Consider the following 27,095-nt stretch of genomic DNA (forward strand, 5'->3'; position numbering starts at 1 on the left):
TCATTACAGGGAATTGCACCAACAAAATAAGCTTTCAAGTGGTGAAAGGTTTGACTGAACTCTTTTGCACGGCAAGCAACCATGGATATCTCATAACAATGCTACACTGAAGCTTGGAGCTTCACGTGCCTACATAAATGAACAAATTCGAGGCGATGATAGCCTCTAAGACGAAGGAACTTTTACAGCTTCGGGGACTCTGACTCCGAAGCGACCTGAAGAAAATAGCAAATGCCACCTTAGAACCGACCCCTCCAGCCGCGGACACCATGTTCCTAGAATACTGTCCCATCACTGTCAATCAAGATCGGTGGCTCTTTGGTGTTTGGCCTGCTGACTTCAGCAATCTCCCGGCCACCCTTCCAGCTGCCAGCTTCCAGAACTTGTGCGAGACTCAACTCCCCGCCAGCCAACTCCGCCTTCAAGACTCGGTTAACCTCCAAAGCCAGCATATCGAGGAAGCCCACTGTGGCACCCCTCCATTCGACGATAACATCATCGCTAGGCTCAAACATGGGCGCAACCTCGACGGCCTTGGTGCCTGTGCGCTGGCAGTATTCGGCGTAGTGTTGCAGACCCCGCTCTTGGTCCTCAGGCTTGAGTGTCATAACACCCATGTCGATAAATAGCCCACCGTTTCGGTACTCTGGCAACCCAGTCAGGAGCTCCTGACCAGCGAACTGAATCTTCATAATGCTCTGCATGGGTTGCATGAGCGAGTACGTAAGCCATTGGGTGAGCTTGTGGAAGGGTAGGATGCTCTCCCAGGGTGCAATGCCATTCGACTGGCCCGTGGTGTTGGGGAAAGGAGAAAAGGTGGGGCTGGTTGGAGATTGGGCCGGTTGGGGCATAGAGCTGCATGGCCAAGCATCACCGAGCGAAACACCATTGATAGCCGTCCGTGATGGCGGCCAAATTGGCGCCAAACCATCAATCAAGACGTTCCAGAGCACCGTAAGAGGCACAATGATCACGCTAGATGCTTGTGTTGACGGGTGCGAGAGGATGTGATCTGGTCATATGGTTAGCACACGACTTGGGTTCAGGAACAACCGCATAAAACATACCAAGCATGTTGCCTGGCCGGCCATCCTCGCCAAAGTACTCCGTGTTGTTAAGAGCCTCACTCAGGCGAATGAGGAGTTGGGCTCTGCCCTCAAGACCAGCCATCTCGTTGCCCGGCGTCGACTGAAGTCCCTGAGCCAGCTTCTCGACGGTCAGTTGTCGGAGGCCCTCCTTATCCACTTGGTACTTGTTTGCTGGGCTGCCAGAGAACAGGCCCTGTGATATGAGTTAGCCAAACGCCGCGATTTCGTCTTTGGAATCGACATACCGTCTTGAACATGTCCAAGGTCGCCACAGCAATGCCCTCTGATCGTCTGTATACCCGGCCATTCTCGACGCTCTTGTAGCTCCACTTGGTTCCAGCGCCTGCATCAAGCAGAACGCTCACGAGGAAAAGGTCAATCATGCGTTTGCATTTCTCCGTGTTGTCCACCATATCCTCGGGCCAAGTCGCCAAAAGATGGGCAATTCTGTCACGGCCACCAACGCCAAAATGCTGGTATCGGCCATGTGGTGGGATAGTGGTAAAAGGGGCATCGTAATCTCTCTGTGTTTACTTGCTGTTAGCTTCAAGTTCAACATGGTAAGAAAGCCACCCCGCATCGGGCGTCAAGCCAGTACAGCCACAACGTACCTTGATGATGTTGGCTACAAAAGAGACCACATCGGGAAACTTGCGCATGTCGACATCAAAGTGTCGCAGGTCGTTCTTCAAGGCCTTGGACCACAAGATTTGGCAACGCTCCCGCACAGCGCTTAAGCTGCGAAGATACCCGGCAGGGTCGAGCTGGGGGTCTGGTGGTCTCGGCATGTCGACTTTGGGAAGTGTGGGATTCATGCCTGTTGGGGAAAAAGGGGTCAAAGGGGTTCCTGGGCCGGCGGTGCTCGTCGTTCCAGCTGATGTGCGGTTGATGATGCGGGAGCTGGTGTTGATCGGGGTGACAATGCTCGAGGAAGCCGAGGTGAGGGAGGTTTTAGACTGGGAGCTGGCCAGCGCTGGCTGATCGTCGGCGGCCGCCTTCGGCGCCTTGTCTCTTCTTGAAAACAGGCCCATCTCTTTTGTTGTTTACGTAGCCGTCCTCTAAGTGGTCGGTCGGGTCGCGCAATCGGCCAGTGACGGGGCGGTCTGCTGAACGACCTGATTCGCGATTCGATGGAGGGGCTCGGGGAAGCTGTGTGCTGTGCTCGTGACGCAGTGGGGCAGAGACACGCAGCAACCTACTGACAGCTGTTGGTGGTTGTGATTGGGTCGGAGGGCCGTAATCGTCAGCAGTGCAGAATCTCTTCAGGTCGATGACTATCGGTGAGAGAGACAGCAACTGGGTTCTGAAGAAGCAGGAGTCGGGGAGGGGCGTTGTTTTGTTGTTCGCCGGGGGGGACACAGATTGCGGACCTCAATAGCCTTCTGCAGCTAGGGTCAGTAAATTCTAGGCACTTTCATGGCATTGCGGCCAGGACCCTTCCCATCCCAGAGCTGCCCCCCAACATGTGATGGATGGCCGTTGCTCAGAGCCTGCGAGGGGACTGGGAGACCGCCGTCTGTAGCGCCAGAGCCCGTGCGGTGGGCTCCGTGTGAGACCCGTCCCGCCATGCTGCAGCCATTTTGTGGGGTTGCCGATAGCGAGTGAGGGGTTTGCATCCATCAAAAAACCATCAACTGCGCGGGAAATTGGAGGGGGAATCTTCAAAACCAACAACGGAGGAAAGGGAAAATCACCCGTACCGAACCCGCCCAGAGTGTGATTCTGAACTTTTATTCCTCTTGGTCCTGGCTTCCGGGTATTGCTGCACCCGATACCTCAGCCGACAATTGCTGGCTCCAAAGATGTGGATTTCGCTGCAAATAATCCCAGCCAAAAGAAGGTGCCTATGCTGCAGAAGAACTTTTCATCAATCGAACGAGCGATGAGCTGATCGAAAAAAACAGCTGCCGGGACGTGCAATTGACGAGACAAGGGTGCCGAGTCAGGGGAGCTTGGGACAAGTCGACCCTTTTTTTTTTTTTCTTTTTTTTTTTTTTTTACCAGCGAAAAACAGCAATACCAGAGCGTTCTGCTCGCCCCAAGGGGACGGGTCTTTAAAGGCACATTCTGCAGCAAGTGACAGCAGCATCATGTCTCTCAACAAGCCTCATGCTGTTCCTGCAGGTTGTCACCTCGTCCGAGCCCTCCATCACTACCACCACCAGCAGCCATCTCGCCATGGCTACCCGACCCGTGCTGCCGCTAGCTTTCGTTAGCTGGCGATTAGCGACGGCGCGAATGATTTCACCGTGTTCGAGACCAGCTTGTGCCCCCACCGCCGCATCCACGGCGCTGGTCAATTTGGCGATCCCCCTGTCCCACCCACTCACCATCCCCGGGACGTCTTCCTGTTGGGCTCTCCGAAAAATGGCGCTGCCACCTGCGGGGCCCTGGAAGATCAGACCCCCTGCTGCCAATGCAAGGTACCGGCGACGAGGGTCTCCCGGACGAGCACAGCGTCAACCCGCCGACAAATGTCACCATGTCAACGGTCAGCTTCCCGCTTTGGCTGCATCTCCCAACGGATTGCCTGCAAGATAACAAGAACTGGCAGAGAGGCACAGGTTCCAATTCCTGAAACGGGACAATATTGACAATATTGAGCCACATCTCATTTGGCCAGTTCGGACGTGACGGAGAGAAATCCCGTCAAGCATGTCTTGGTTCTTTTCGTGGATCGAGATAGCTCTCAATTGTACTTGATGGACGAAACCTATGCATGCACATCACTTCTAACCCCGGCTTAGACTCCTGCTGGTTTCACTGCTTCATGAAAGTCGCATGAGCTGCAGCTTCGCAGCTCTCGAGCTGGACCAGAAGCAGATCCCCCACCCTCACCCTCACCCTCCAGTCAACTGGCAGCTCCATCAACATACATATACCGTCCGCAGCCAACCACCGTACGAGATAACTAATAAGCAATACCAAGTCCGGGGCGACTCAATACAAAGCATCCGCTGGCGCCGTCTATCACCTAGTTCTGTCATAACTCCAAAATCACAACCAAGCGGGCGAACGAAGAGAACAATAGAACAGACCCATCAGTCTGGTTGCTCCTTGTCGTTGGCCCTGGGCCTTTTAGCTTAGACGCACAAGAACCACTGAAGAACAATCAAGGAAGACTTCGTTGACCAGCCAAGAGGGGCCAAAGAAATTGGAATGGGCCATTCTTGTTCCTCGGTTGTCAAGAAAAGCGTACAGTCACGAGCAGACTGCCGAGGGTCTCACAGGACCCGATTACTATTACCAACCTCAACTGCCACTGCTACTGATGGCCAGTTACTTCCTTGGAACCAGTGTCTCAGTCTCATCGATATACACAAATTGTGTCTCTCACCCTCAACCGTCCTCTAGATTTCGACAGATCGATATCATGTCAACTGCCCAACTCAGACGCTCTCGTGGTCTCATCACACCAGCGGCCTCGGCTAGGATAACTCCTTGCCAATCTCCTCTCGATGGAACGGACACATCGTCCACCTCATCACCGTCACAGTCACAATCCTCCCCTCCACTTCTTCTCAAGGACCAGCTACCAAAAATTCTTTAGACCACTCAGATTTTCCATTACAGGCCTCTCGCCAAGCCAGCCCAGTGTTTGTCGGGTCCTCGCTAACACACTGTCGGGCCTCCAAGATCCCCGCCAATGCCACGAGGTGCAAAATATCGCTCGAGGCTCCCGGCGTTGGCGCGTGCCTGGTGCGGAGATTGGGTTCCACATCGAAGATGTGCAAAGCCTCGTGGCTCTCGGCATCTCCCACACGTGGTTCCGACCCACGCCGTCGCCGGGGCCCCGGCACCGTTCCGGCAGGCTGTGAGGAATCATTAGACAGTGGATGTCGTGGTGGATGCCTCCCCTTCCTTTGACGGTCCTCTTTTTATGAAATCCCGAACGACGATGTCCTTTCTAATCGGTCCGCGAACAAATGGGCTTTTTCTAGCGCCGTATGTCAACACTGGTGTCCTTGATAGGGCATCTTTGCTTGCCCGTTTTTGCCCAAAAAAAGGAAGGTTCAAACAAGTGTTTGTGTTCAAATGGCTTCACTGCCCCCTGAAACCTCTTTTTTCCCTTGTCGGCACTTGACGAGGCACCACGTTTTTATCTCACCCCGGTACCCAATGGCATCATTGTTATTAGTTTGATGACGCAGGGCTCAGCTGCTCCACCTAGATTATCAGTTTGGGTTTTCGCTCTCGCTTCCCTGTTGGGCATCCATAGCCTCCATAGCCTCCGGTCTGAGGGTAGAGCTCGATTGGTTGATGAGAGGTTCACGGACTTCGTTGATTGTCTCAATCCCTACGCCGATTTGTTGGAACAGAAGAAGGCATCAAGTCTCTCCGACGATATCGCCCTTGACAAGATTCTTCAGGCTTACCTTCATGAGGAGTAGTTCCCCACATTTCTAGATGCTCATTTCCTTTCATCGAGATCACACAAAATAAGGACAACATCAACCTTTCTTTTTTTCTCCCTTTTTCAATAGTCAGCGGGCCAGAAGCAGGAAGGTCGGCATCCCTTATCAAGATCCAGCAGATCTGAGATGATGGACAATCGTACTGCTTCTTTACCCGGGCTTTGTGATCATCACAATCCAGAAGGCTGTAGTTGCCTTTTCACTGCCTGTCAGTGTTGCTTATGCTGTGACATACGGAGGCTCAGTGGATGTACCACTTCCACGTTGAGCTAGAGAGTTGAGCTAAAAGAAATGCTTGCAGCTCTTTCCTATTGTGAAGTCAAAAGGCAAGGACTTGTTGATGTCCCCAAAATGTATTTTCAAATCCGCGTTGAGCTCAGTATTGTTGAATGAACTCATGCGTGCTGCAGCACCCCATAGCATGCCTCTGACAGGAACCATCCAACTCACATAAAGTTGTGGGATGTGTAGAGAACAACAAAACATACAACACCAGGGATTCCCCAGTGGTCACCCACCTGAGTACTAGTCTGGCAGTCAGTAGCTTATCTAGGGGAGAGCGGACGGGATCCCGAGTTTTCTACTGCTTATGGTTGTATGTGCTTTTATCAACAAGATTTGGGATCTTTCTAGGGATTGAGAAGTAGAAAGACAGTGTTGTTGTCTCTTTCATGAAGCCATGGGTTCGGTGTGGCTTGAAGGTGCCGATACGAAATGCCTTTCCTGCACTACTTTGCCTTTTGGGCATCTATAGCCTCCGGTATGAGAGGATAGTTCGATTGATGGAGAGCTTCAGGGGCTTCGTTGGTGGGAAGACATCGATCTTGTCCCACGATACCAACCTTGACAACTTGCTCTCCACATTTTCCCACATGTCATCGCCAATAATGTTATCAAGACCTGGTTGTCAAAGCACTCAAAATGACCTCAGATGAAGAGTTCGATTGTATCACAGATATACTGAAATCCGATTCACCTCGGGCCACAGACGTCCGGTCTGGCCTGATGCCTTCTGAGGATAGGATTCTGTCCTTGTAAACATAAATGTGAGATCTGGTTGTTTCCTCATCATTGGACGCAGCGCTCGACGTCCAAGTAAGCTCCGTAGCCCTCTCGGAACTTATCTTCTCGCACTCCCTCCACGCCCGCAGCTTTATGATGCGAGCCTCACTCTTTAGCTCTCAAACTTGCTCATACTTGCTTTTGTGCGACTACATCTTTTCTATACCTGCTTTTTGTGTAACTGTAGTTTTCTATGCTCAATCTGATACACGCTCATCATCATCATGACGATTTACAAAGATAAATACTCCAGGAAATTCCGTGCAAGATATTCTGGAAGATCATGTCTCCAGCATCCAACCAAGACACTTTCTTCCCCAACTCAATCGAAAAGTCCACACCTGAAAACACCCATCACGATGCACATCCAGAATCTCATCTCCTCCTCCTTTCTTCTGCTCCTTTCCTTCCCTATCTCCACGACCGCAACAACACCACGCCCCCCCTATCCCAACCGCACCCTAGCCGGCATAACCATGATCGACACCCCCATCGTCCGCGACGCCCAAGCCTACGCCCGACGCTACTGCTCCGACTCAACCTACAACCACATCATGCGCTCCTGGCTCCTCGGTCTCCTCCACCTCTCCCACGACCCCGCCCTCGCCTCCAAAATCGACCTCGAAGTCCACGCCCTCGGCCTGATCCTCCACGACCTGGCAACCAACCACTCCCTCTCCGCCCCCTTCGTCACCCCCAACCGGCGCTTCGAAGTTGATTCTGCCATTGCAGCAGCAGATTTCATCCGTTCACACCCCGACGGGAAAAAATGGCCGGGGTGGCGGGTTCAGAGGGTGTGGGATGGGATTGCGTTGCATGCCGAGCCCGGGTTGGCGTTGTATAAAGAGGCGGATGTTTTTGCGATATATTGGGGTAATGAACTGGAATTCTCGTGGGAGAGGCCCGGGGGAGAGAGGAAGGGGGTGACGGCTGAGGAGAGGGAGAGGGTGTTGCAGGAGTTTCCCAGGCCGACGTTGGAGGAGGGCGGGAGGGGGAATGTGTTTGCTTTTGTGGCTTGGTATTGTAAATACAAGCCGGAGAGCACTTATAGTGAGTTTGCCTTCCCTTCTTGTTGTTTTTCGGTAAGTGGGTGGGACAACGTGCTAACTTCTATGGCGGTAGATACTTGGATGCAGCCGTTTGGGGAGCTGCTGGTGCCGGGTTATTCGGCGGTGGGACATCGGGTTATTGATGGGAGTTTGGCTGCTGTTGGGTTGAATATGAGTGGGATTCTCAAGTGATGTGTGACAACGAACGGACACAGTGGTGGCTAGTTGGTGATTATTGTTGTTGATATTATCTTGACTCTTCTTATTGCTCTCGTTTGGTCGTTTCATAGCACAGGTAGTCAACTAAAATTCATGACCTCGACCAGTTTTGCTTGGTTCTTCTCGTTGAGGGAGGAGAGGGAGCGAGGCGGAGGGAGCGAGACCGATGCAAAGGAGGAGGGGGTCTGCTCTCACACCTGGATCAACCGCATTGAAGCCGCCTCATCAACGTCACATTCCAGCGAGGGCTTCCGGAGTTGAACAGTAAAGTTCTCTGCCACGGTCTCGTAGGACCAACTCGAGTATTCGTCAGCTCTGAAGAACTCATCCTGCTCTCGCGCGCTGATTGCACCGCTTGACACCGAGTCCCGGTAGCCTCCCCCGTTCCTACCGCCTTGAACAGAAGAATGATGGTAATCTTGAGCGTATCTGTCATATAGAAACAAAAGCGGCAGTAGGTCCTCTCGCCAAGTCGGCAGTTGTAGACGCTTCGTCCGTATGACCGCCACAACCCACGCCACAAAGCCAAGGGTCCAGACTGCGGCAGGGAGAGCAATCCAATACCATCGGACTCTAACAAAAGTAGCGACGGTACTTGCTTGGCCCTTGACCAAAAAGGCTTCTCCAATTTCTGTGCCGTTGGCAACAACACCCGAGTTGCGTATGGTTTTCGTCATGGCAGCGGCAATCCCGTCCATAACGCAGGAAAAGGTATCGGCGTTGACGCTGCCGCATTCGTTGGCGGTATAATTCGCGTTGAATATATAATTCATCATCTTGGACTGCTTACAGGAGCCGTTCGCGAATCCAGAACAGAATTCAATGGCTGTGTGGCCGTCGCTGGTTGCAGCAGAGCCGGGAACGACGTCGGTCACCAGAAACTGGGGATCAGGCCATGCCCAGTCTCGCTGTAAGGACTCACTCAAGCCGAAAGATAGGTTAGCAGCGGGATCAATGCCGCGCTCGAGACCCCATGGCGGCCGCAGCTGGTGGGCTAACCAGTCTGTGCCATTGGGGGGTGGCTCCGTGAATGTGTCTAGCAAGGTCTCCTTATAGACACCGTTTTGGACAGACGTCTCGAAGCTCAACACACACTGTTGCAGCGAGCACTCGGTGGCACTGAAGTTCGAGAAGTCGAGAGAAGGCCTGTAGGCACTGCTGAGGACGTATGGAGGGAGTAATCGGATAGCATGGTACCTCAGCCCATCTTTGCCGCCAACGAAGGTGATGTTCATAAAGTCTTCGAAGGTCGTGAGGTTGCCAACTTGACGTAGAGTGGCTGAGCCATCAAATAACTTGGCGCTACAGTATACCCCCTTCGGGATGCCTTGTCCTCCACCGGCGTCTTTGCACGTCAGATTGATCTTCGACGTGATATCGGTACACCGTGAACAGAAGCCCAGCGTAGCTGTCGGGGGCCAAGTGCAATTGCCTGTGCTGCAAAGGAATTGAGGCGAGTTTGTGTCTTGGGTCAGACCTGAGGTCAGCGCCAGCATGATGTTAAGTTCCAGAGCTGGGTCGGGGTAGTTTGCTGAAAATGTTGTCTCTGGTATTAGCACCGTATCTTTTGCTTGTACCCACGATGTGCCTCCGGCGAGAACTTACTTGAATAGTCGCGGCGCAGGCCGTGGGCGTCATAGACGATGCTACGACTGAGCAGGGCGACCGCGCCGTCCGCCGCGATATCGCCCGCCTCATACCGAACGAGATTCTGTGTGAAAGGACCCCAGAACATTCCGAACAAGAGAGCTAGCGACGCAGTGATAACGACGAATCTTTTCCGCTGATATCAGCATCTGGGTATCAGTGGCAGGGTGTTGAGCTTGTTCTCATCAAAGGGGTAACCTACTCAGCGCCCGCAGTCCAGAGAAGTTGGGCAACCCCTATCACACCTCCTCTCGCCTTCTGGAAACCGACGAGATCTGCCAAAGGCCGCGGTCGCTTCGCAAACCATATCCACTTGAGCTGTGCAATGGTCGCCTGGACGCCGAAGATGGTTCCAGCAAAACCCACATTTCCGAGGAGGGATAGCACGAAGTTGAGCGTGACCGGCCAGTCGGGCGCCAGCTGGTTATCGTACCAACGTAGAAGGGTGGCAGTGGCCCCTATACATAAGAGAGAGGCCAGGAACCCGAGGAACTCGAAGATCCACGTCTGAGAGAGCTTTGCCCATATCGATTTCTTGATGCTGTGGTGGTGGTACATGTCGTGGCGATTGCGGCGACTTTCTGGGTTTGTCTCCTCAATCGTGTGCAAAGGGCCGTATTTCCGCGGATCCATTTGGGTCTTCTTTTTGTTTCTGTGCTCTTGGTTCCAGCTAGTGAATGAAGTAGGCTGTACAAAAGTCTGAGTTTTTTGGGGGTTTGGGGCGTTGATGGACTTTACTTATTACAGTTTTTTTTGCACGGGAGAAAGGGGGGGGATACGAGGCTCTGTAGGCGCCCCCCAGCTTGTCTCACAGGCTGGTGGCTGGTGGCAAAGCATAATGCACGAGAATTATCTGCCAATTGTATTAGCAATTTATTCCGACGTACAGGCCGTATCTGGAAACCTACGTTGGGTTTGGGGGCCCAAAGGAGGCTCTGCGAAGGTGTCGAGTTTAATATCTACTGGTTTGTTGAACATGGCCCATCTCCCAGGGGTGACCAATCAAGTCGACCAGGAAAACACGGAAACCACTGCAATCGCAACAGCAACATGAATTAAAGATCCCATTACCCATCGCCCCATCATCTATGTATACCACATCGCCCGCATCCCAACAACTCCCCTTACCACTACCATAGCTAAAGCCCAGATCTAGCTCCCTCCATACGTATAAGCCACCCACCTTTTCCCACTCCAGGGTAGTCATGTAATGTTGTACAAGTACATATGTACATAAAAATCAACCGCAAAAGCAAAATAGGCTTGCTCCAAGCCGAGCAGAACAAGTCGAAAGCAAGATAAAAGCCGATGGGAACAATGTAAAAAGGACAAGACAAGATATAATAATACTACCACCACCAACGCCACCATTTGAGTCCGCTCCGCTAAGGTCACCAACGCACCGCCCAAAAAGTAAACTCCTACAGCCTTTTTGGTGTGTACATGATTCTCCGCTGGCCAAAGAAAGCAGGAAAATAGAAGCAAGACGAATCTCGTCACCGAACTAGGTGATCACTACTGCCCCAGTTCTATGAGTGAAGCAGCCTCGCCTCCATGGTCGTCCTCCATGTGAATATCCGCATCATGGTGGGCATGATCGACGGCGGCTTTCTTATCCTCGTCGTCATCCTCATTGACCAGATCAACAAACATGCTGTCGTCTCCATCGCCGTCTCCTCCCATGCCGATGCCAAGGGGATCGTTATCCCGAGGACCTGACGAGCCAGCGTTGGCAGCAGCCGTAGGATCCCAGATTTTGGGACCAAACAGGTCCTTGGCACGTTGCTTGCCGGTCTCTGTCCGAGACAAGATCTCCATAATCCTCGTTCTCCCCTCATCGGTGGAGAGATGCTCGTTCAGTTCCCGGTCATCGACCTTGCCCTCGATCAGACGCTGCTCAAAGTGCTGCGTGGAGCTGTCACTCAACAGGAGGTGGGGCCCTGTTGGGAGAAAGTAGGAAGAGTGATTCGGGTGAGAGGACGAGTCCAGGCCGGCGCTGTGGGATGATGAAGGATGGTGGTTGGGCGGCATCGAGAGACCAGGGGTTGACGGTTGAGCGGACGAGTTGCGAGAATAGAATGGGTGGCCAGGCGCTCTGTGACTGGGACTTGCGGCCAAAGCACCTCCGCCGGCGGCAGCAGCCGCAGCAGCTTCGGCATTCTGGGCCTTGCGCTTGAGGCTGTTGGCCTTGCCTTTCACGCTCTCGGGTAAATCGTCTGCATCATCCACTCCGTATTGAAGGAGAAGCTTCATCAGTTTGGTTGGCCTGGGCTTGCGTGTGCTCTTAGAAGACTCAAGTACCGGGGGAGGCTCTGGGGCAACAGGGCACCACTTGTGAAGTTCTTGTCGGAAGAAGTTGGTCTCGTACGCCAGGAGGATCTCGGCACCCTCAATCTTGCGTAGGTAAAAGCGCTGTGTCTCTGCCTCGGACGCTGTCGAGACCACGGGGCTGCAAAAGCCAGCGATGTGGTTGCGGAAGTTCTGGGCGTTGTCGATGATCTTCTTCAAGACCTCTTCCTCATCTGGCCGGAATGGGAGGCTAATAATCTCCTCATACCACTGAACCAAATCTTCAAGTTTGGGACGAGCGGCATCGCGTGGAATCTTGACACGCCAGTCGCAAATTGGACAAGTGTACTTGTCATCTTCCTTGACCTTGCCACGCGCGATCTTGAGACACTTGCCGTGATACCATTCATGGCAGAGCTCGCATTCAATCATCATGCCAGCCTCGGTACGGCGGCAGATGCAAAAGACCTCCCGGAATTTGGGATCGTCCCACCGATTTGTCTTCTCCCTTTCTGACGGACTTGGCTCTCTCGATTGGGGCTCAGCGGGGACACGGGGCTTGTCGTGAACAAAGTCGAAACAGTCCACGTTACGGTCAAGAACGTACTCCATGTGCGACTTGAGAATGTGCAAAGGAGCGTTAGTCTTCCCAAACAGCTTCTTGCCTTTTCTCATCCAGTCCTCGTGCCGCTTCTGTTCCTTCTCGAGCTCATGGATGCCAGATGGCTTGGCTTGAAGTTCCTCTATCTTCTTCATCACGTCAGCCATCTCGCCATACTTTGGCCGTTGTCGATAGTCGGAGCTGTTGAGGCGCCTGTTCAGATCCTCTATCTGTCTTGCAGCCTCGCGCTGCTTGTGAAGCTTCTGTTCCACGGCAGCCAGGGTCTCCGGTGTGACGGGCAAGGCGTTTTCACGGACTTGATCCGCAAGGGCTTGCAGTTGGGGATAGTGAACCACCTCGGCGTTGATGAGGTCCTGTGCCGTCTTCTCCCACAGGTGACCGGCGGCAAGCTTCTCCGAAAAGTGGTTCAGTTGGTCGTTATATGGCGGGATTTCAAGGCGTTGACCTTCCTCAAGAAGAAGACGAACATCGTTCAGTGTCATGCTGGTTCCAATGCTATCCCGGGCTCTGGCATTCCATTGCTCTCGCTCCAAAAGACGCGACAGCTTCTCCACCTCGGGAATGTCCACGTTGAAGCTCTGCCCCTCTTCAAGAAGTTTCTCGACCCGCTCAATATCATGGTCCGTGGTAAACTCGAGGAGACGGACCGCGTCATGCTGGAAAGTCTTGATCGCATCAGCGCGTTCTTGCAATTGGAGTATCTCCGGACAGTCGAAGCCAATCCTTTCAGCTTCGTCTAGGAGACGGTAGATGTTGGCGACATTGCGCATCTCTCGCTCTTTCGAGTCCTGGTAAGAACTGCCGATTGACTTCCTTGTCCCGATTTGCCAGGCCTTCTCATTCTTGCGCCGGTTCTGTTGCTTCCGAACTGTGTAGTTGGTTGCCTCCTCAACCCAAGTATTGCACCGCTCAACAAAGGCTCGGAGGGTTGGGAGTGAAGGCAGTTCGTATGGGATCTTCTCACCTTCGCTGAGCACAGCCCGCAGAGACTTCAAAGAAGGTTTGGCTTCCTCGTCCAGGAGTTTCTCGTACTTCTCCTCCCATGCCTCTGGGACATTGGCGCGGTCGGCCACCTTCTTGTACGTCGCGGCCATGAGTTCGTCCGTCTTGCGGTAGTACAAGACGTGGTCCTTGCCGAGGTAGCGCTCGGAGTCGCTGTAATCGCAACATGGGTGGCTGCCAGCATGCAGGAGACACAAAACCTTGCCGGTTTTCTGGCAAACAAATCTCGACAAGTACGTGAAAGCCTTGCAATAAAAGCACGAGGACTCTTCCTCGGGAACATCAACGTCCTCGATCTTGAAGACTAGCGGGCATTCAGGGTCGTTCTCTCCGTTGAAGACACAGCGATGATGCTCAACCGGGTGCTTTGATTCGAGCCGTTTGGCGATGAACTCGTGCTTGCCTGTGAATACCTGTCTTTGGTCGAGTTCCCGTTCGTGTATTCTAGCCAACGCAGGAGCCAGCCACTTGGCGGTCTGGATCGTCAGTCCCCCGTTGGTGATACCTTCCGCCGCGGTCCACAGGAGCTCATCATGCGAGAAACACGGTTGCCGACGGAAGGCCTGCAACCTTTCGACACCTGCTAGCCCATAGGGCTCCCAGTCGCTGGGAGCAAAGTTCACGGCCTCATTGAAGTTGAACCCATGGTTGAAGCCGGCGTGGTAGGCTTGCGGGAAGGTGATGACGAGCTGTCCTGCGCGTTGATCAAGCGCATAGACTCGAACACCGGCCTTCTTCAGCTGATCCGGGGTCAAAAGAGTAACAAGCTGGAACAGAAGGTCTGGCTGCGTCTCGAAAAGCTCCGGGACGGCCTCCCTCATTGCATTCTCAAACTTCTCGGCATCATCTCCGGGGATCCCGTACCAAGTCTTGGTGGCTCCGAAGTGCTGATAGTTGGCCGAATACGCGTAATGGTCTTCGTTATGCCAACAGAAAGTGGAGAAAATCATGCCGACGTAAACCCACGGAACTGTCATGCCGGAGATGTCAGACTTGATATGGCGGAAGAGACTTTCTGGATGCAGGGGTAAAAGGTTCAGGTTCCAGGGATCGGTTGAATAGGGGTCGGTGGGGTTCTTCTCGATGGTCGGAAATCCAGAGCCGTGGGTTGTGCAATGGATATCAGCACCATATTCGACTTCCACCGTCTCCTCCAAGTCGGCAACTAGGCGCCAGAACTCCTGTTCGACGTCGTCTTCGGTAACTGGTCGATGGCAGTTGAGGACAGGGTCAAAGGGCATCTTCTTCTCGAAGTAACCTTGCTTAAAGTTGGCCGCCTTCTCTTGGAACTGTTTTAGCGAGTACAGTCCACCTTCCTCGAAGCCAAACTGGCCGTCGCCAACAAGACAGCGGGGGCAGTTCCATTCTGTCTCCGGCTTGACTTTAACTGGCGGGTCAAGGCAAGCGCCATGGTAAGCATGCTCGCAGGACTCGCAAACGAGCAGGAAGCCGTCAGTCTCGTGACCTTTGCCGCAGGTCTCGCATCGCTAAGAGGGAGTCAGTGCCTTGTGTCGACATCGAAACAAGGGGGTACGCGGTGCTTGACATACCTCACCCGAGCCCAGAGCCTCATCTCGGGGTATCCTAGGAGCCGATGGACGAAAGAGTGACATGTGCGAACCCGCTACAGTGGGAACATTACCTGCGAGTCATTCGAGGTTAGCACGGACCAGTCACCGCGAACAGCTTCCGAGTGGGGCGGCGAGAAAAGAACGGAGCGAATGAGGTACGATGGCGGACGACTGCAGGTGGGCTGGGTAACCCCTCGACTGCCTTCAAGCGACCATGTCTGGCGAGCGGCCAGCGTCAAAGTTGTCGGGGTTGTTCAAAAGCAAAAGGGTGAGGCTGAATATCAAAGATGACTTACCCTTCTTCAGCCGTTTGCTGCTTCTTCGGCTGCCATCAACATCGTCCTTGTCACAGGGCGAGTCCTTCTCCACATCGTCGCAACTAAGTTGTCGCTTGAGTCCGGCAGGGCCAAGGGATGAAGGTCGGTATTCTGGTGTGTTTTTTGAGGACGCGAGCGGCGTGCTGTACTGTTTTGGTGTGGAGAGACTCTTGTTCTCCGAAGCCACGTTTTGGGGTCGGTTGATACTCGTAAAGCCGGAATTGATGGCAGTGAAGCCTCCCGAGTTGGTCGCCGTGAAGCCTGATGAGACCTGTGGTGTGCTAGCTGCGGGCGTGTCGGACATTTGGACGTCTTGGTCAGTCTCCTTGTGGCCGTTCATGGTCGCCTGTAGCGCGTCTGTCGCATGTCTGGCCGGCGACTCGGCACGGAGACTTAAGGGCGTGTTGACATTTGACCGCTTCATCGGGCTCTGGGCTGGGCTGGGAGTTAGAGGGCCGCCATACTCCAGCTCTAGCTGCTGGTAGACGCCAGGTTTGGCGGTCCGTAAGTATTCCTCATAGGGGCAGAGCCACTTCTGATACGAGTTCTTGAGTGAGGTGGACAGAGACGACATTATTTTGCCACTGTACCCCAGGTCACGACCAATCTCTGCCCACTTCTTCAGCTTGCACACCTTCTCGAACCCACCGCGGGCCTCGACGGCTTTTTTGAGCCGGTACAGGTCCAGTGGTTTCTTGTCGACGTACGGCCATCTCGTCAAGTTCGTGTTACCTTGTTGTTTGTGGAATTTCTGGAGCGCGTCCAGGTAGGTGAGATTCGCACGGGTGCCTGACGAGTCACCCTCAGTATGACGCTCCAATGAAGAAGGGGGATTTAGCTTGAGATGGGGAGCCTTACTGCCTTCAACAGAATTGAGCTCCTGTTTCCGCGTTCGAAAATGAAATTTCTGAGTGAGGCAGTCGTGTTAGCGGGTTTACAGAGGAAAAGCTATCTGGCGAAGTTGTGGCAGGCAGGATCTAAAACTGGGACGAACCAGCAAAAAATCGCGATACCGCTTCACAAGGTCACCCACCTCTGTATTGATGGCGAATTCGGGGTTCCAAGAGTCTGGTGGAATGATTTTGCAGAGACCGTATTCTCTCGCCTCTTTTGAGATTTTCCTGATGTACTCGAAAGGTTCTTTCCATTCCTCCTCCGTTGGCTGGTACGTCGGCGCTTCCTGCAGCCCGTGTGGCCTGTTCTTCTTCTTGAGGGGCTCCTTGCACATGGTAGGTTGCCCGCGGCGCTCAACTGACGACAGGTCGAGAGGCGCGCTCTTCATGGAGCTCAGCGGCACTTGAGGTTTTGGCGGGTGATAGCCATTCCCGTTGACCTGCGCCGCTTTTGACTTGGCCCCGTTTGCGATGGAAGCTGAAGGCGTGGTCATGGCGGGAGAATCTTTGGCATGTGCATTGGTGCTGATCGTGGTGATGGATCCGTTCGACACGCTGGCGGAGGGGACCGATACCATGCTCGCTGTGGGTTGCTTCGATATTCGCCGTCGTGGAGCGTGTAAATGCCAACGAGGCCGGAGGGCTGTATCGAGCGAAAGGATGTGAAAGTATATTTAATCGTGGTGGGATTGTGTATTAGAACTGGTGAGTCAAACAGAGTGGTAGCTTCGACGCATCGTATGGCGTGGATCTGGAGAGTTGCGACGAAAGGTTAAACTATCACGCGCCGACTTGCAAGGCAAGAGAGGATGGCTTGAGCAGGGAAGGCCCGAAGCTTTTGAAGGCCAGCTTGATTATATAAACTTTCTCTCACGTACCATGGGGCGCCGGAAGTGAAGTTATGGTAAGAACTACACGCGCTGTTGCTCTGTTTTGTCGGTTCAAAATTGCGTGCAACAGCTGCAATCATGCCAGCGACTCTCGCCCAGCAGTGGAGGCTATGATCTGTTTCAAGGTATTTCGCAACAGGTGCTGGGAGCTTGAGCAGCGTGCGCCGGGAAGAAAGGAGAGGTCGTGTGAAAATCGGAGAGTTTCCAGGTTGTGGTGAGGAATTGGGGCCGACACGCGGAGGCGGCAACGAGGTGAAGGGATATTGAAGATAGCCGGCTGTGATGTGAGGAAGGAAAGAGCTGGCGGAGACGGGGGACAAGCGGGTGGTGGAGGGAACATGGGGCATGGATGGGGACGACGGCGGACGGGAGACGTTCCAAAAAGGCGAGGTAGGGCGGCAGCTGTCGGGACGATTTTGGCTGGGGAGGCGCCCAGGCGCAAACCTTCAAGTGGGTCCCTTCCCACAACTGGTCATCCTGGGCCTCACTTCGACTCCATGCATAACTATCTACGGAATACGTGCCTCGAGAAAAGAATCTGCATATGGCACGCTCTTCTAGAATCATCACCCTGCGCAATTCTCATGCCGTACAGCCAGTGCACCCAGGTGAGGTTGAGGCTGAGGCATCGAAATCTCAAAATGATCTCAGGTCTCCTCTTGCAGCTCCACCAAAAAACGGGAGGATCAAACATCCCACCAAGCTGCATGTCCCACTTTGACAAGCCACAATTTGAATGACCTGCAAAAATTGAATCGCATCTCTTCGTACAAGAAGTAAGAGATCAGCTGTCATATTTCCAAGCTTGATATGCTTTACAAATCCCAATCCGGGGTCCTAAACTGCAGTGATAGGCGCGGCACGCACAAAGAAAAGCTGGCACAGTGTGGCTGCGATGCATGCGGGCACAATCTGGTAGGGTCAGGTAAGGTCGTACAGACCAGTCTCCAACATGGGATAAAACCACACCAGGAAGGCGGCAACTCCTGAAATATCGGTCTGAGCGGGCACAGAGAAATAAATAGCGATATCCGAGCTCTCTCCAGCATCCAACCCACAGTTTGTGTGCCACCACGGTACTGACAGTCATGATCGCATGTGGTAGGTAGGTGGTCAGCATTTCAATGGCTGAAGTGGGCACATGAATCATACATTATGCCCCCCAATATTTGGCAGTCAAAAACAGTTAGCTGGAGGGGCTAGTAACCGCTGATAAAAACGAGCAAAACGCTGCAGAATCACAAAAGCAGTGCAGGTACACTAGACTCGGAAGGGTCGCGAGCCCTGATGAAGAGGGCGGGGTATGCAAGTCGACATGCTGTTGGAAGCAGTCCCGTACTCGGCAATGCGACGGTCTTATGAAGATGGACAGAAACAAGAAGAGGTGGGCAGAGATCTGATATCGCGCCGGATCCAAAGCAATCCTATCCTATGGCTGGCCAATAAACGAAGGCTTGACGTTCGAGCAAGAGGTGCCAAGACATCTGGGGGTGGCACACGCTTGGGAGACGGGGGCCGTCAGGTGCCACTGGATTTATGTAATCGTCCGCTCTGTGTGAACTCAAGTGCATGAACCTCTTATTAAAACATCCCGTGTTCAAACCCATTGCTATCCGACGCCAAACTGTTAATTCCTACTGAAGAATTCATCCGTGTAAATCCAAGCCATATATACAAGATCCGGGTATCATTTCATTGCCAGGTGCTGCCTTGCCTTCATCCAAACGCCATCCCCATGTCCAACAGCCATGTAAATAGTTGTATGCTCCAACCTCTTCAACCATCCTCTTCACGAGTTTCCTTCGTCTTCGCCGTCTTTTTCCTTGGTGCCCTTTTTCTCTTCACCTTCAGCAAATTTTCCACCTCCTTCTGCCCCCTAACCCTCAACGTCAACTCCTTCATCATCGTCCCCCAATGTACCTCACCCTTACACCTCGGACACCTCCCTCCCACCGGCAATATTGCCCCCTCTCCACCTCCCTCCTCGCTTTTGAGCAAATACCTCCCCCAACACCTCAAATGTCCCACCCCTTCACACCCCTCATTCGAGCAAACAGCATGTAGTCCCCCCTCCTCAGGGTCAATCTCCTCCTTGCACACCACGCAACTCCCCTGCCTCTCAAACTCAAAGATATCCTGCCCCTTCGCCACATACTCCTTAAGCGGCGCATAATCCAACGGCAAGCCATATATCCCCCAAGTCGGCACCTCCTCCCCTCCCCCATCCCCATCCAACCCCTCCCCTACCACACCCAACGGTTCCGAAGCCGACGCCCTCGCCACCACAGCCCCCTCATCCTCCCCAAAATCCGTCACAACCGGTAAACTCCCCCTCAACTCCCTCTCCACCTTCCCACACCACCTCCCCCACGCAGCATGCACATCCCTCTTAAAAAAATGCACCCTCAACGGCCACCTCGCAAAACTCGGCACCGACAACAACAAGTGCAAGTTTGACAGAATCGAACTCAAACTCTTCGGCGGTCTCTTCGGCTGCCCATTCCTCTTCCGCTGGGTAGAAAACGCAAGGCGAGATTCAGAGGGTATGTGCAATGATGTGTGTGGGTTTGTTAGAGCCCATCTACAATACCAAAAAAAATCAGTATCTTTACCCAAGGGATTACGTGGGGAAAGCTTACTCAAACTTCAAAGCGGCAGTTGAGCTGGCAAAACCAGAGACCAAAGCGACCATCTCCCACGGCCGGAGGGAGTTTCGTGATGTGCGCACTGCTCCGCCTTTGACGACCCCGTTGTGCTGGCTCAGGCGGCGGGGTGGGTTGGGTGTTGAGCCGATGTAGAGGGAGGAGTGGCGGACGGTGGAGCGGAGGATGTAGACGCAATAGAGGGCGGGGATCGGTCTGGGTTGGGGGGTCATTTTTGATGGTTTGATGATGCCGCGCGGTATCAGTGCATTCTGGTGGTAAGGATGTGTTTTGCGCCAAACTCAATCTCACCGGGCAGGCGTAAGAAAGGAATGCGAAAATTTCATCAACAGGCTTAAGAGTTCCCACCCCTGGATAATAATAATAAGGCGGGATGCAGAAATCACAGATTGTCGTTGATGGAATTGTCCGAGAAGCGCAATCTCGAATTCCTTTGTTTACCTTTGGTCACCGGCAGACGTCGGTCCCTGGGGTGACGTCGCTCCGTGCAGGGCTGTTTTGCCCCTCCGAAGTGGGTCTCAAACTGACAGGGGTCCAATTCCCCGGAATATCAGCGCCAAGAGCTGTTCAGACTTCAACATGGAGAGACCCCTTCGCCAGGCAAAACAAAGTACAAGATAATCAAGCAATTGCGAAATGCTGGGTATTAGCTAAGTCTACATAATCCTGAAACCTTGCATGCGATAAAAACTCCGGTGAACAATTTTCCCAACCCCTCTGCCGTGCGACTACAACAGACCCTGCTTCTGAAGATCAAGGTAAACCTTCTCAGGCATGACATTGCCCTCAGCATCCTCCATCTGCACAACTGACCCGTCATCCACATGATGCTTCTTCTCCTCCCTTTGGATCTTTTCCCAGAGCCTCATGGCCTCTGCAATCGAGGTGATGTCTCGAAACAGATAGGTATTCGTGATGCCGAGACGCTTCAAGTTCGTGATGTGATTCGTCTCGTTGAAGTGCTTGTCGAACGCGCGACGGCCTCTGTACACGAAGTTGCCACAAATCTCGCAGGGAAATTCCTGGCCCAAGCCGTGGAGACGGTAAAGCCAGAAGGGGATCGGCTTGCCGTCCCAGGCCAGCGGAAGTTTGAGGGGGTTGTAGATCTTGTCGTCATCGTCGTTATCCTCCTCCTCTTCGGGCGCTTGATTCTGTGGGGTGTTTGACATGTTGTAAAAGTTCTCCAACTCTTGGGCGCGTTCGCGCTCTGTCATACCCTGCCGTCGCTCCACGTTCACACGAGTATCGTCCTTTTCGGTACTCATGGCACTAGTGAGCTTCCTGACCCTAAACTCTCTCTCGGCAACAGCGCGTTCCCTCAGACGATGCGCCAGCGCAACAGGCGCATGGCTGTCTCCAACAGCAGCTGTTTCCTCCCACTTGGCCAAGATCTCGGCGGCCTTGATATGTTTCCGCCCATTCAAGTGCCCCTTGTAGACGTTCTCATTCTTGAACTCCTTCTCGCAGGCCTCACACCACACCGCCTCAGATGTCGAAAGGTTGCGCGACATCGCGTTCTTCTTGGCTGCCGCTGCTTCCTTTTGCCACCCCGGCACCTCGTCCTTCTCCCATGCCGTCTCAAACTCCTTCTCCCAGCCCTCATACACCTTGTCAAGGTTCTCTAGTGGGCGAGTCCGTCGCATAAAAGACTCCAAGTATGAAGCAAGGTCACCCAGGTACTTGAAGTAGTCGTCCGTCAACTTATCTGCCCGCTTGATTCCGCCCTTCCCTGGCTGAAAGTCGTCAAACACCTCGAGGTACTGCAGATAGGCCAAGCGCTTCGCGTTTGGCAAGTTCAGGTACGCCTCGTGGCAGGTGTGCAAATCGAAATATCGTCCATATGCTTCCTCGCCCGAGAACATGCTCTCCACAATGTATGGCTGATCGGGCCCCTTCCGCGGCTTGTACCATTGCTCTGAATTCTCGGCCTGCTCGCTGGGGTAGTTCCCGTGGTGCTCTTTGATCTTGTTGTATTGGGCGTTGAACTCTTTGAATGGATCACCGGAGCTGATGTCCAAGATTTCTTTTGATCGTTCGCCGGCTTTATCTTCGTAGAGGGATAGGAGGATGGCCGACTGTTTTTGGATCTGGTCGAGCAATTGGGAGACTTCATGGTCACGGTTCAAGCGATCGCGGATCTATAAAGATGTTAGTATCAAGCGTGAGGCGGTCAACGGTGTTGGATGGAGGCCATCCCGACATACCTGTTTTGGTTCATCGCCCATGCGATCTGCAATTCCCTGCTCGAGGCGCTCCAGGTCCTCATGGATGTATCTCTGCTCCTCCAACAACATTTTGGTCGTCAATATGTGTCTCGCTGGGGTTTTATGTGGTCAGATAGAGCAACACTGAAAATGGATTGCAGAATATGGAAAGCTCCAAAGCTCGAAGTTGGTTGTTATCGATATCTTTTTCGGCGCCACCAATTCGCAGCCAATTCATATGAAAGCACGGACGCACGGACGCACGCGCGCGTCCACGCGAGCTTGTCATTTTCTGCCGGAGTTTGGCCGGGGAAAAAGTTTGGGTGGGTCGCGCTGTTCTTGCGCCGCCCCACAGTCCAAGTTGTCGCGCCGCCTCAACTTTCAGCAGCGCATTCCACTGGAACTTTTGTTTGAGCTTGCTTCAACCCACCTCAACCACATACGTCCATCAACCATACACAGCACCCCATCTCTCCCCGTTTGCGCCAACTCGAAAATCAAGATGGCTGAAGGTGGTATTGATCGCAAGGCCGATGAGAAGCTCACGTTCTCGACCTCGAAGGAGGTCACGGTCCACCCAACTTTCGAGTCCATGTCATTGAAGGGTAGGATCTCCAAGCTTGCGAGGCTATGTTGATCGTCAAGACTGACTACTGTTTCTTTACAGAGAGTCTCCTTCGTGGTATCTATGCCTACGGCTACGAGTCGCCGTCCGCCGTCCAGTCCAGAGCTATCGTTCAGATTTGCAAAGGTCGCGATACCATTGCCCAAGCCCAATCCGGTACTGGTAAAACGGCAACTTTCTCCATTAGTATGCTCCAAGTCATCGATACCGCTGTGCGCGAGACCCAGGCTCTTGTCCTTTCACCAACCCGCGAACTTGCGACACAGATTCAGAGCGTTGTCATGGCGTTGGGTGATTACATGAACGTGCAGTGCCATGCCTGCATTGGTGGAACAAACGTGGGCGAGGATATTCGCAAGCTCGACTACGGCCAGCACATCGTATCCGGCACCCCTGGCCGTGTTGCCGACATGATCAGACGTCGCCACTTGCGCACCCGCCATATCAAGATGTTGGTTCTGGATGAAGCCGACGAACTGCTCAACCAGGGTTTCCGGGAGCAGATCTACGATGTGTACCGCTACCTGCCACCCGCCACTCAGGTTGTGGTTGTGTCCGCTACTCTTCCCCACGATGTCCTTACCATGACGACCAAGTTCATGACCGATCCCGTTCGTATTCTCGTCAAGCGTGACGAGTTGACGCTCGAAGGCCTCAAGCAATACTTCATTGCCGTCGAAAAGGAGGACTGGAAGTTTGACACCCTGTGCGATCTCTACGATACCCTTACCATCACTCAAGCCGTAATTTTCTGCAACACAAGGAGAAAGGTCGACTGGCTGACAGACAAGATGAGGGAGGCCAACTTCACTGTCAGCAGTATGCACGGTGACATGCCACAAAAGGAGCGTGACAGCATTATGCAGGATTTCAGACAGGGCAACAGCAGAGTGTTGATCTCGACCGATGTGTGGGCTCGTGGTATCGACGTTCAACAAGTCAGTCTGGTCATCAACTACGACCTTCCCAGCAATCGTGAGAACTACATCCACCGCATCGGTCGTTCGGGCAGATTCGGGCGTAAGGGTGTCGCTATCAACTTCGTGACGACGGAGGATGTGCGCATCCTCCGCGATATCGAGTGTGAGTATTTTCAATTCCCATTTGGGTCGCAGTCAGCTAACTGTGTCTAGTGTATTACTCCACTCAGATCGACGAAATGCCCATGAACGTGGCCGACCTCATTGCTTGATTATGGTCGAGGATGGGTCGGTTTTCCATGTACTTCTACTGTCAACAGTAGACCATTTCGGCAAGTCAGGGAAGGGCTGGCTTGCCCCGCGACACAGGGTCCGGTAAAAAAGGTTGGGAGGAAAGGGGCCTCAGAATATGAAGGTAACGTACCTTCCCTTTCGCCATTATTTTTTCCGACGGCATGGCTGACTCGGCCGGAATCCTAAGCTATGCGAGAATGCAAATTTACGTACCATTATACCACAGCGCTACCAATAGTGTCAAATTATTTACTCCGGAAAGGGGTGATGCACTGGGATATTGGATGTGTACCTGTCAAACCTCAGTGGTCACTCTTGTGAAAAGGGATGGCGGTCCATTATCAGGCCAATGTCAGCGATTACATTGTGCATCAAGAACTCTGTGCCCTCATTTCTCTGCTATTGCTTGCGACCCCCCCTTCTCAGCCTCCACGATGTCCCTCCCCTGCAACTCTAAACTGTCACTATCCCTCTGACTCTGGTACATTGAAATCCACGTCTCCTTATCTTGATCGCCCACCCTCCGTGAAGGCTTCGACCCAATAGTAGGCGGATTCCTTCCCTTTTGCTCCGCGACTCTGCCAGCGTCATCAGGCCCAGCTTCATCCCCTGGCGTTTCCAAGCTGTCGCTATTGGACCCGGAAAAGAACCTCGGGAACAGCTTACTGACCAACGGCTTGAGCGTCATGCAGCACGCGCAGGCGATGGCGGCGTTGATCTCGATGCAGGTTAGGTAGGCGATGCTGACGTTGTCAAAGGTGAAGTCGGAGCGAGAGTATTGCTCGATCAAGTCCCATAGGCGGACTGCCGATATTGTGCAGACACTACATGCCCATTAGCCAAATCACAGTGTTGGGTAAAGGGGGAAGTGGCGTACAAGAAACCCAAAGCGAAAACACCGTATAGCATGGCCTTTTGTTTTGGCTTCATTTGCAGGTTGGCGATTATGGGGAGGGGGAGGATGTATAAAAGGATATCGGTGCCGATGTGGAGGCCTGTGTTCCCTAGCCAGAAGGGGCGTGGGTGGCAGTAGGCGTTTGGGTAAGTTGCTTTGTCCCAAAAGGCGGGGAGGGGGAGGCAGGCGGTTAGAACGGTGGTGAGGGTCCAGAGGCCGTTGGTGAGGATGACGATGAGGAGGATCAGGTGGACGTAGTAGCGGGCGTGGTGGTAGGTTAGGAGGCGGAGGTAGAGGAGGAGGAGGGAGAGTTTGGTTAGGAGGAGGGTTAGGAGGTAGTAGAGGATTGTGTACCAGCCTGCCTGCAAGGGGGGGTGTTAGTGGGTGGAACTCTGGGGATAATAGGGGTAGTGGGAGTGGGTATGGGGTTGGGAGAGTGCTCACCCTTGCCATTGGGATGATGAGGTCGGGGTTGATATCTAGTGTGTGTTTTCCTAGGCCGTAAACCGCTTCTGGATCTCGATTTGGTTAGCAATCAGTTAGCTGGGGTGTCGAAGGGGTATGCCTACGCTCAATCAGGCCTGCACATGTTGCTGCTGCAAAGACCAATGCCAGTAGTATAAGCCAGTCTTCTGCTCCGAGGATGTTGTGAAGTAAGATCCCTCGAGTGTAGAACCGCAGTCCTACAAATGTTGCTCCAATAACCCATGTGATCACGGCACAGGCGATGATGTTGACCTGGTAGGACTCATCGGGGTTGGAGGTGAGATTTGGAAAGGTGACATCGCTGGGAGAAGACATTCCTCAAGTCTGGTCTGGACTCTGTTTGTTGATGATCTCAAAACAGGTATGGTTGAACATTCTCTTCCTAGTATGGCGGGCTGTTTGTTCTTGGCTGAGAAATACTTGACATGATGAGTTCAGGTTGTGACGAGACACGGGGTTGGTTATGAGCAAGAAGATGGCTGAGCTCAGCTTTTGGTGGTAATCGCCTATGGCTTGTGTCACGTATGTGTTGAATATGGAGATCAATGCTTGAGCACCATCCCGGTATTGGTTGTTCCGTCGATCTCAGGGTGTGGTTGATCCCGCTGAGCTGGTGGAATGCGGGGCCAGCCGCGTCCGTTGCGAAGGGGGAAAGAGCGACCACTCGGCCACGCCTGCCCGTCATAAGCAACAAGTTCGCTCCTGCTTTCATCAAAAACAGTCACATTGTACTATGGTTGGTCAAGTGATCAGCGGTCTTCTTCAACACGAAACCATCACTTGGTGGGTAATACTGCGGGTTCAACTCCCAAGGTGGGCGCTCTCTCTTTTACAACAAAAGATTTTCTGGCGGCGTAGTCCCCTATGTTCTCAGAGTAACGAGGCCACGCTGAGGGTTGTGGCTCTGGGGGAAATGATCAATCTCGTGACTTCTTTTTGCAGCTTTTCTCCTCATCTTTTCGAGTTATTTCAGCTAACTGTGGTTTCCATGTCCTTTCACTCAAGTTGGTTGCCGGCCAAGTACTTCTCCAGCTTCAAGCGTGATATGGCCGACTTTCGACACCAATGCGACCTTACCTCCGTATCCCAATTTTGATCAGCAATCAGATGCAACGAGTCTAGCACCCTGTAGTCTATCTCTTTTGAGGCGGGAAAACAAGAAGCCTTTACCGCATGAAAGTCGTGATAGCCGTGCGTGTTTGGCATTGAGAATCCCAGCGATGATCCGGCTCGACAAAGCATCCGATGACATGCGTGCCAGCCCGGCTTAGGGGCCAGCATCACAGATAACATCGAGTATCCTCACATAAATCGATATTCTGCAGAAAGTAACTTATGCATAATATAAACGGCCCTCGTCCTACCGATCCATGTTCTTGGTCATCCACGGATGCTTGACAAGCTCACAGCCGGCATACGATCCGCCGGGCTGATTTTCATCATGCATCCCAGGAAATCAAGGAATAGATTTATCTCATTCCGCCACAGTCCGCACCACCATTTTTCGTGCTCTAATGGTGGCACACCTGTCGATTTGACCCCCTTGATTCGTCCCTCTCCTTCGAATATGCTATTCACGGTCTCGGCATCTCCGTGAGCAAGCAGTTCTTTAGGAAAACATCCAAAATGGTTTATAATTCTCGCTAGGTGGTCTTTGAGCTTATAATACCCGTCAGGTGGTATCTATTTAGAGAATAAGCGTTGGGTCGCTTCTGGGGTCGACGGTGGTGTAGTATCCTACTACGGAACGGTTTAGGATCGGAGTGTATTTTGCCTCGGTTCGGTTTTGTGTTGGGGTTGGGTGGTCGATGGGGAATTCAGACTTGATGAGGGATGTATCTTGGAATTTGATCATGATGTTGGGTTGTCTGATATCTAGTAGATTTTTGAGGATTAAAATTTGGTGTTCATCGATTGTTAATCACTGAACTGAGGCTTACCGGT

At 53.0% G+C, this 27,095-nt stretch overlaps 8 protein-coding genes across 8 annotated transcripts, besides 1 other annotated feature; 2 read left to right on the plus strand and 6 right to left on the minus strand.

The window, feature by feature from the left end:
• Positions 1–275: 275 nt before the first annotated feature.
• PODANS_2_6910 (uncharacterized protein) lies at positions 276–2,119 on the minus strand (the record flags this gene model as incomplete). Its single annotated transcript, XM_001911435.1, has 4 exons — positions 276–1,012; positions 1,068–1,281; positions 1,334–1,612; positions 1,700–2,119. 4 exons carry the CDS (start codon positions 2,117–2,119, stop codon positions 276–278), a joined length of 1,650 nt encoding a protein of 549 aa, XP_001911470.1.
• A 3,836-nt stretch (positions 2,120–5,955) lies between these two features.
• Positions 5,956–6,089: a sequence feature (rRNA 5S pseudogene).
• A 700-nt stretch (positions 6,090–6,789) lies between these two features.
• On the plus strand, positions 6,790–7,806 carry PODANS_2_6920 (uncharacterized protein; the record flags this gene model as incomplete). The annotated part of the gene is made up of 1 exon (XM_001911436.1): positions 6,790–7,806. One exon carries the CDS (start codon positions 6,790–6,792, stop codon positions 7,804–7,806), a length of 1,017 nt encoding a protein of 338 aa, XP_001911471.1.
• Positions 7,807–8,024: 218 nt separating this feature from the next.
• PODANS_2_6930 (uncharacterized protein) lies at positions 8,025–10,113 on the minus strand (the record flags this gene model as incomplete). The annotated part of the gene is made up of 3 exons (XM_001911437.1): positions 8,025–9,433; positions 9,484–9,616; positions 9,715–10,113. 3 exons carry the CDS (start codon positions 10,111–10,113, stop codon positions 8,025–8,027), a joined length of 1,941 nt encoding a protein of 646 aa, XP_001911472.1.
• Positions 10,114–10,995: 882 nt separating this feature from the next.
• PODANS_2_6940 (uncharacterized protein) lies at positions 10,996–16,752 on the minus strand (the record flags this gene model as incomplete). Its single annotated transcript, XM_001911438.1, has 4 exons — positions 10,996–14,871; positions 14,944–15,035; positions 15,315–16,188; positions 16,276–16,752. The coding sequence occupies 4 exons, from the start codon at positions 16,750–16,752 to the stop codon at positions 10,996–10,998; spliced, it is 5,319 nt and encodes a 1,772-aa protein (XP_001911473.1).
• Positions 16,753–18,840: 2,088 nt separating this feature from the next.
• On the minus strand, positions 18,841–19,939 carry PODANS_2_6950 (uncharacterized protein; the record flags this gene model as incomplete). Its single annotated transcript, XM_001911439.1, has 2 exons — positions 18,841–19,645; positions 19,704–19,939. 2 exons carry the CDS (start codon positions 19,937–19,939, stop codon positions 18,841–18,843), a joined length of 1,041 nt encoding a protein of 346 aa, XP_001911474.1.
• A 516-nt stretch (positions 19,940–20,455) lies between these two features.
• On the minus strand, positions 20,456–22,021 carry PODANS_2_6960 (uncharacterized protein; the record flags this gene model as incomplete). Its single annotated transcript, XM_001911440.1, has 2 exons — positions 20,456–21,865; positions 21,932–22,021. 2 exons carry the CDS (start codon positions 22,019–22,021, stop codon positions 20,456–20,458), a joined length of 1,500 nt encoding a protein of 499 aa, XP_001911475.1.
• Positions 22,022–22,169: 148 nt separating this feature from the next.
• Positions 22,170–23,748, plus strand: PODANS_2_6970 (uncharacterized protein; the record flags this gene model as incomplete). The annotated part of the gene is made up of 3 exons (XM_001911441.1): positions 22,170–22,536; positions 22,599–23,639; positions 23,690–23,748. The coding sequence occupies 3 exons, from the start codon at positions 22,170–22,172 to the stop codon at positions 23,746–23,748; spliced, it is 1,467 nt and encodes a 488-aa protein (XP_001911476.1).
• A 410-nt stretch (positions 23,749–24,158) lies between these two features.
• PODANS_2_6975 (uncharacterized protein) lies at positions 24,159–25,466 on the minus strand (the record flags this gene model as incomplete). Its single annotated transcript, XM_001911442.1, has 4 exons — positions 24,159–24,574; positions 24,670–25,027; positions 25,110–25,174; positions 25,235–25,466. 4 exons carry the CDS (start codon positions 25,464–25,466, stop codon positions 24,159–24,161), a joined length of 1,071 nt encoding a protein of 356 aa, XP_001911477.1.
• Positions 25,467–27,095: the final 1,629 nt, after the last annotated feature.

The sequence above is a fragment of the Podospora anserina genome, chromosome 2, assembly GCF_000226545.1.
Source record: "Podospora anserina S mat+ genomic DNA chromosome 2, supercontig 2".
Classification (NCBI taxonomy): domain Eukaryota; kingdom Fungi; phylum Ascomycota; class Sordariomycetes; order Sordariales; family Podosporaceae; genus Podospora; species Podospora anserina.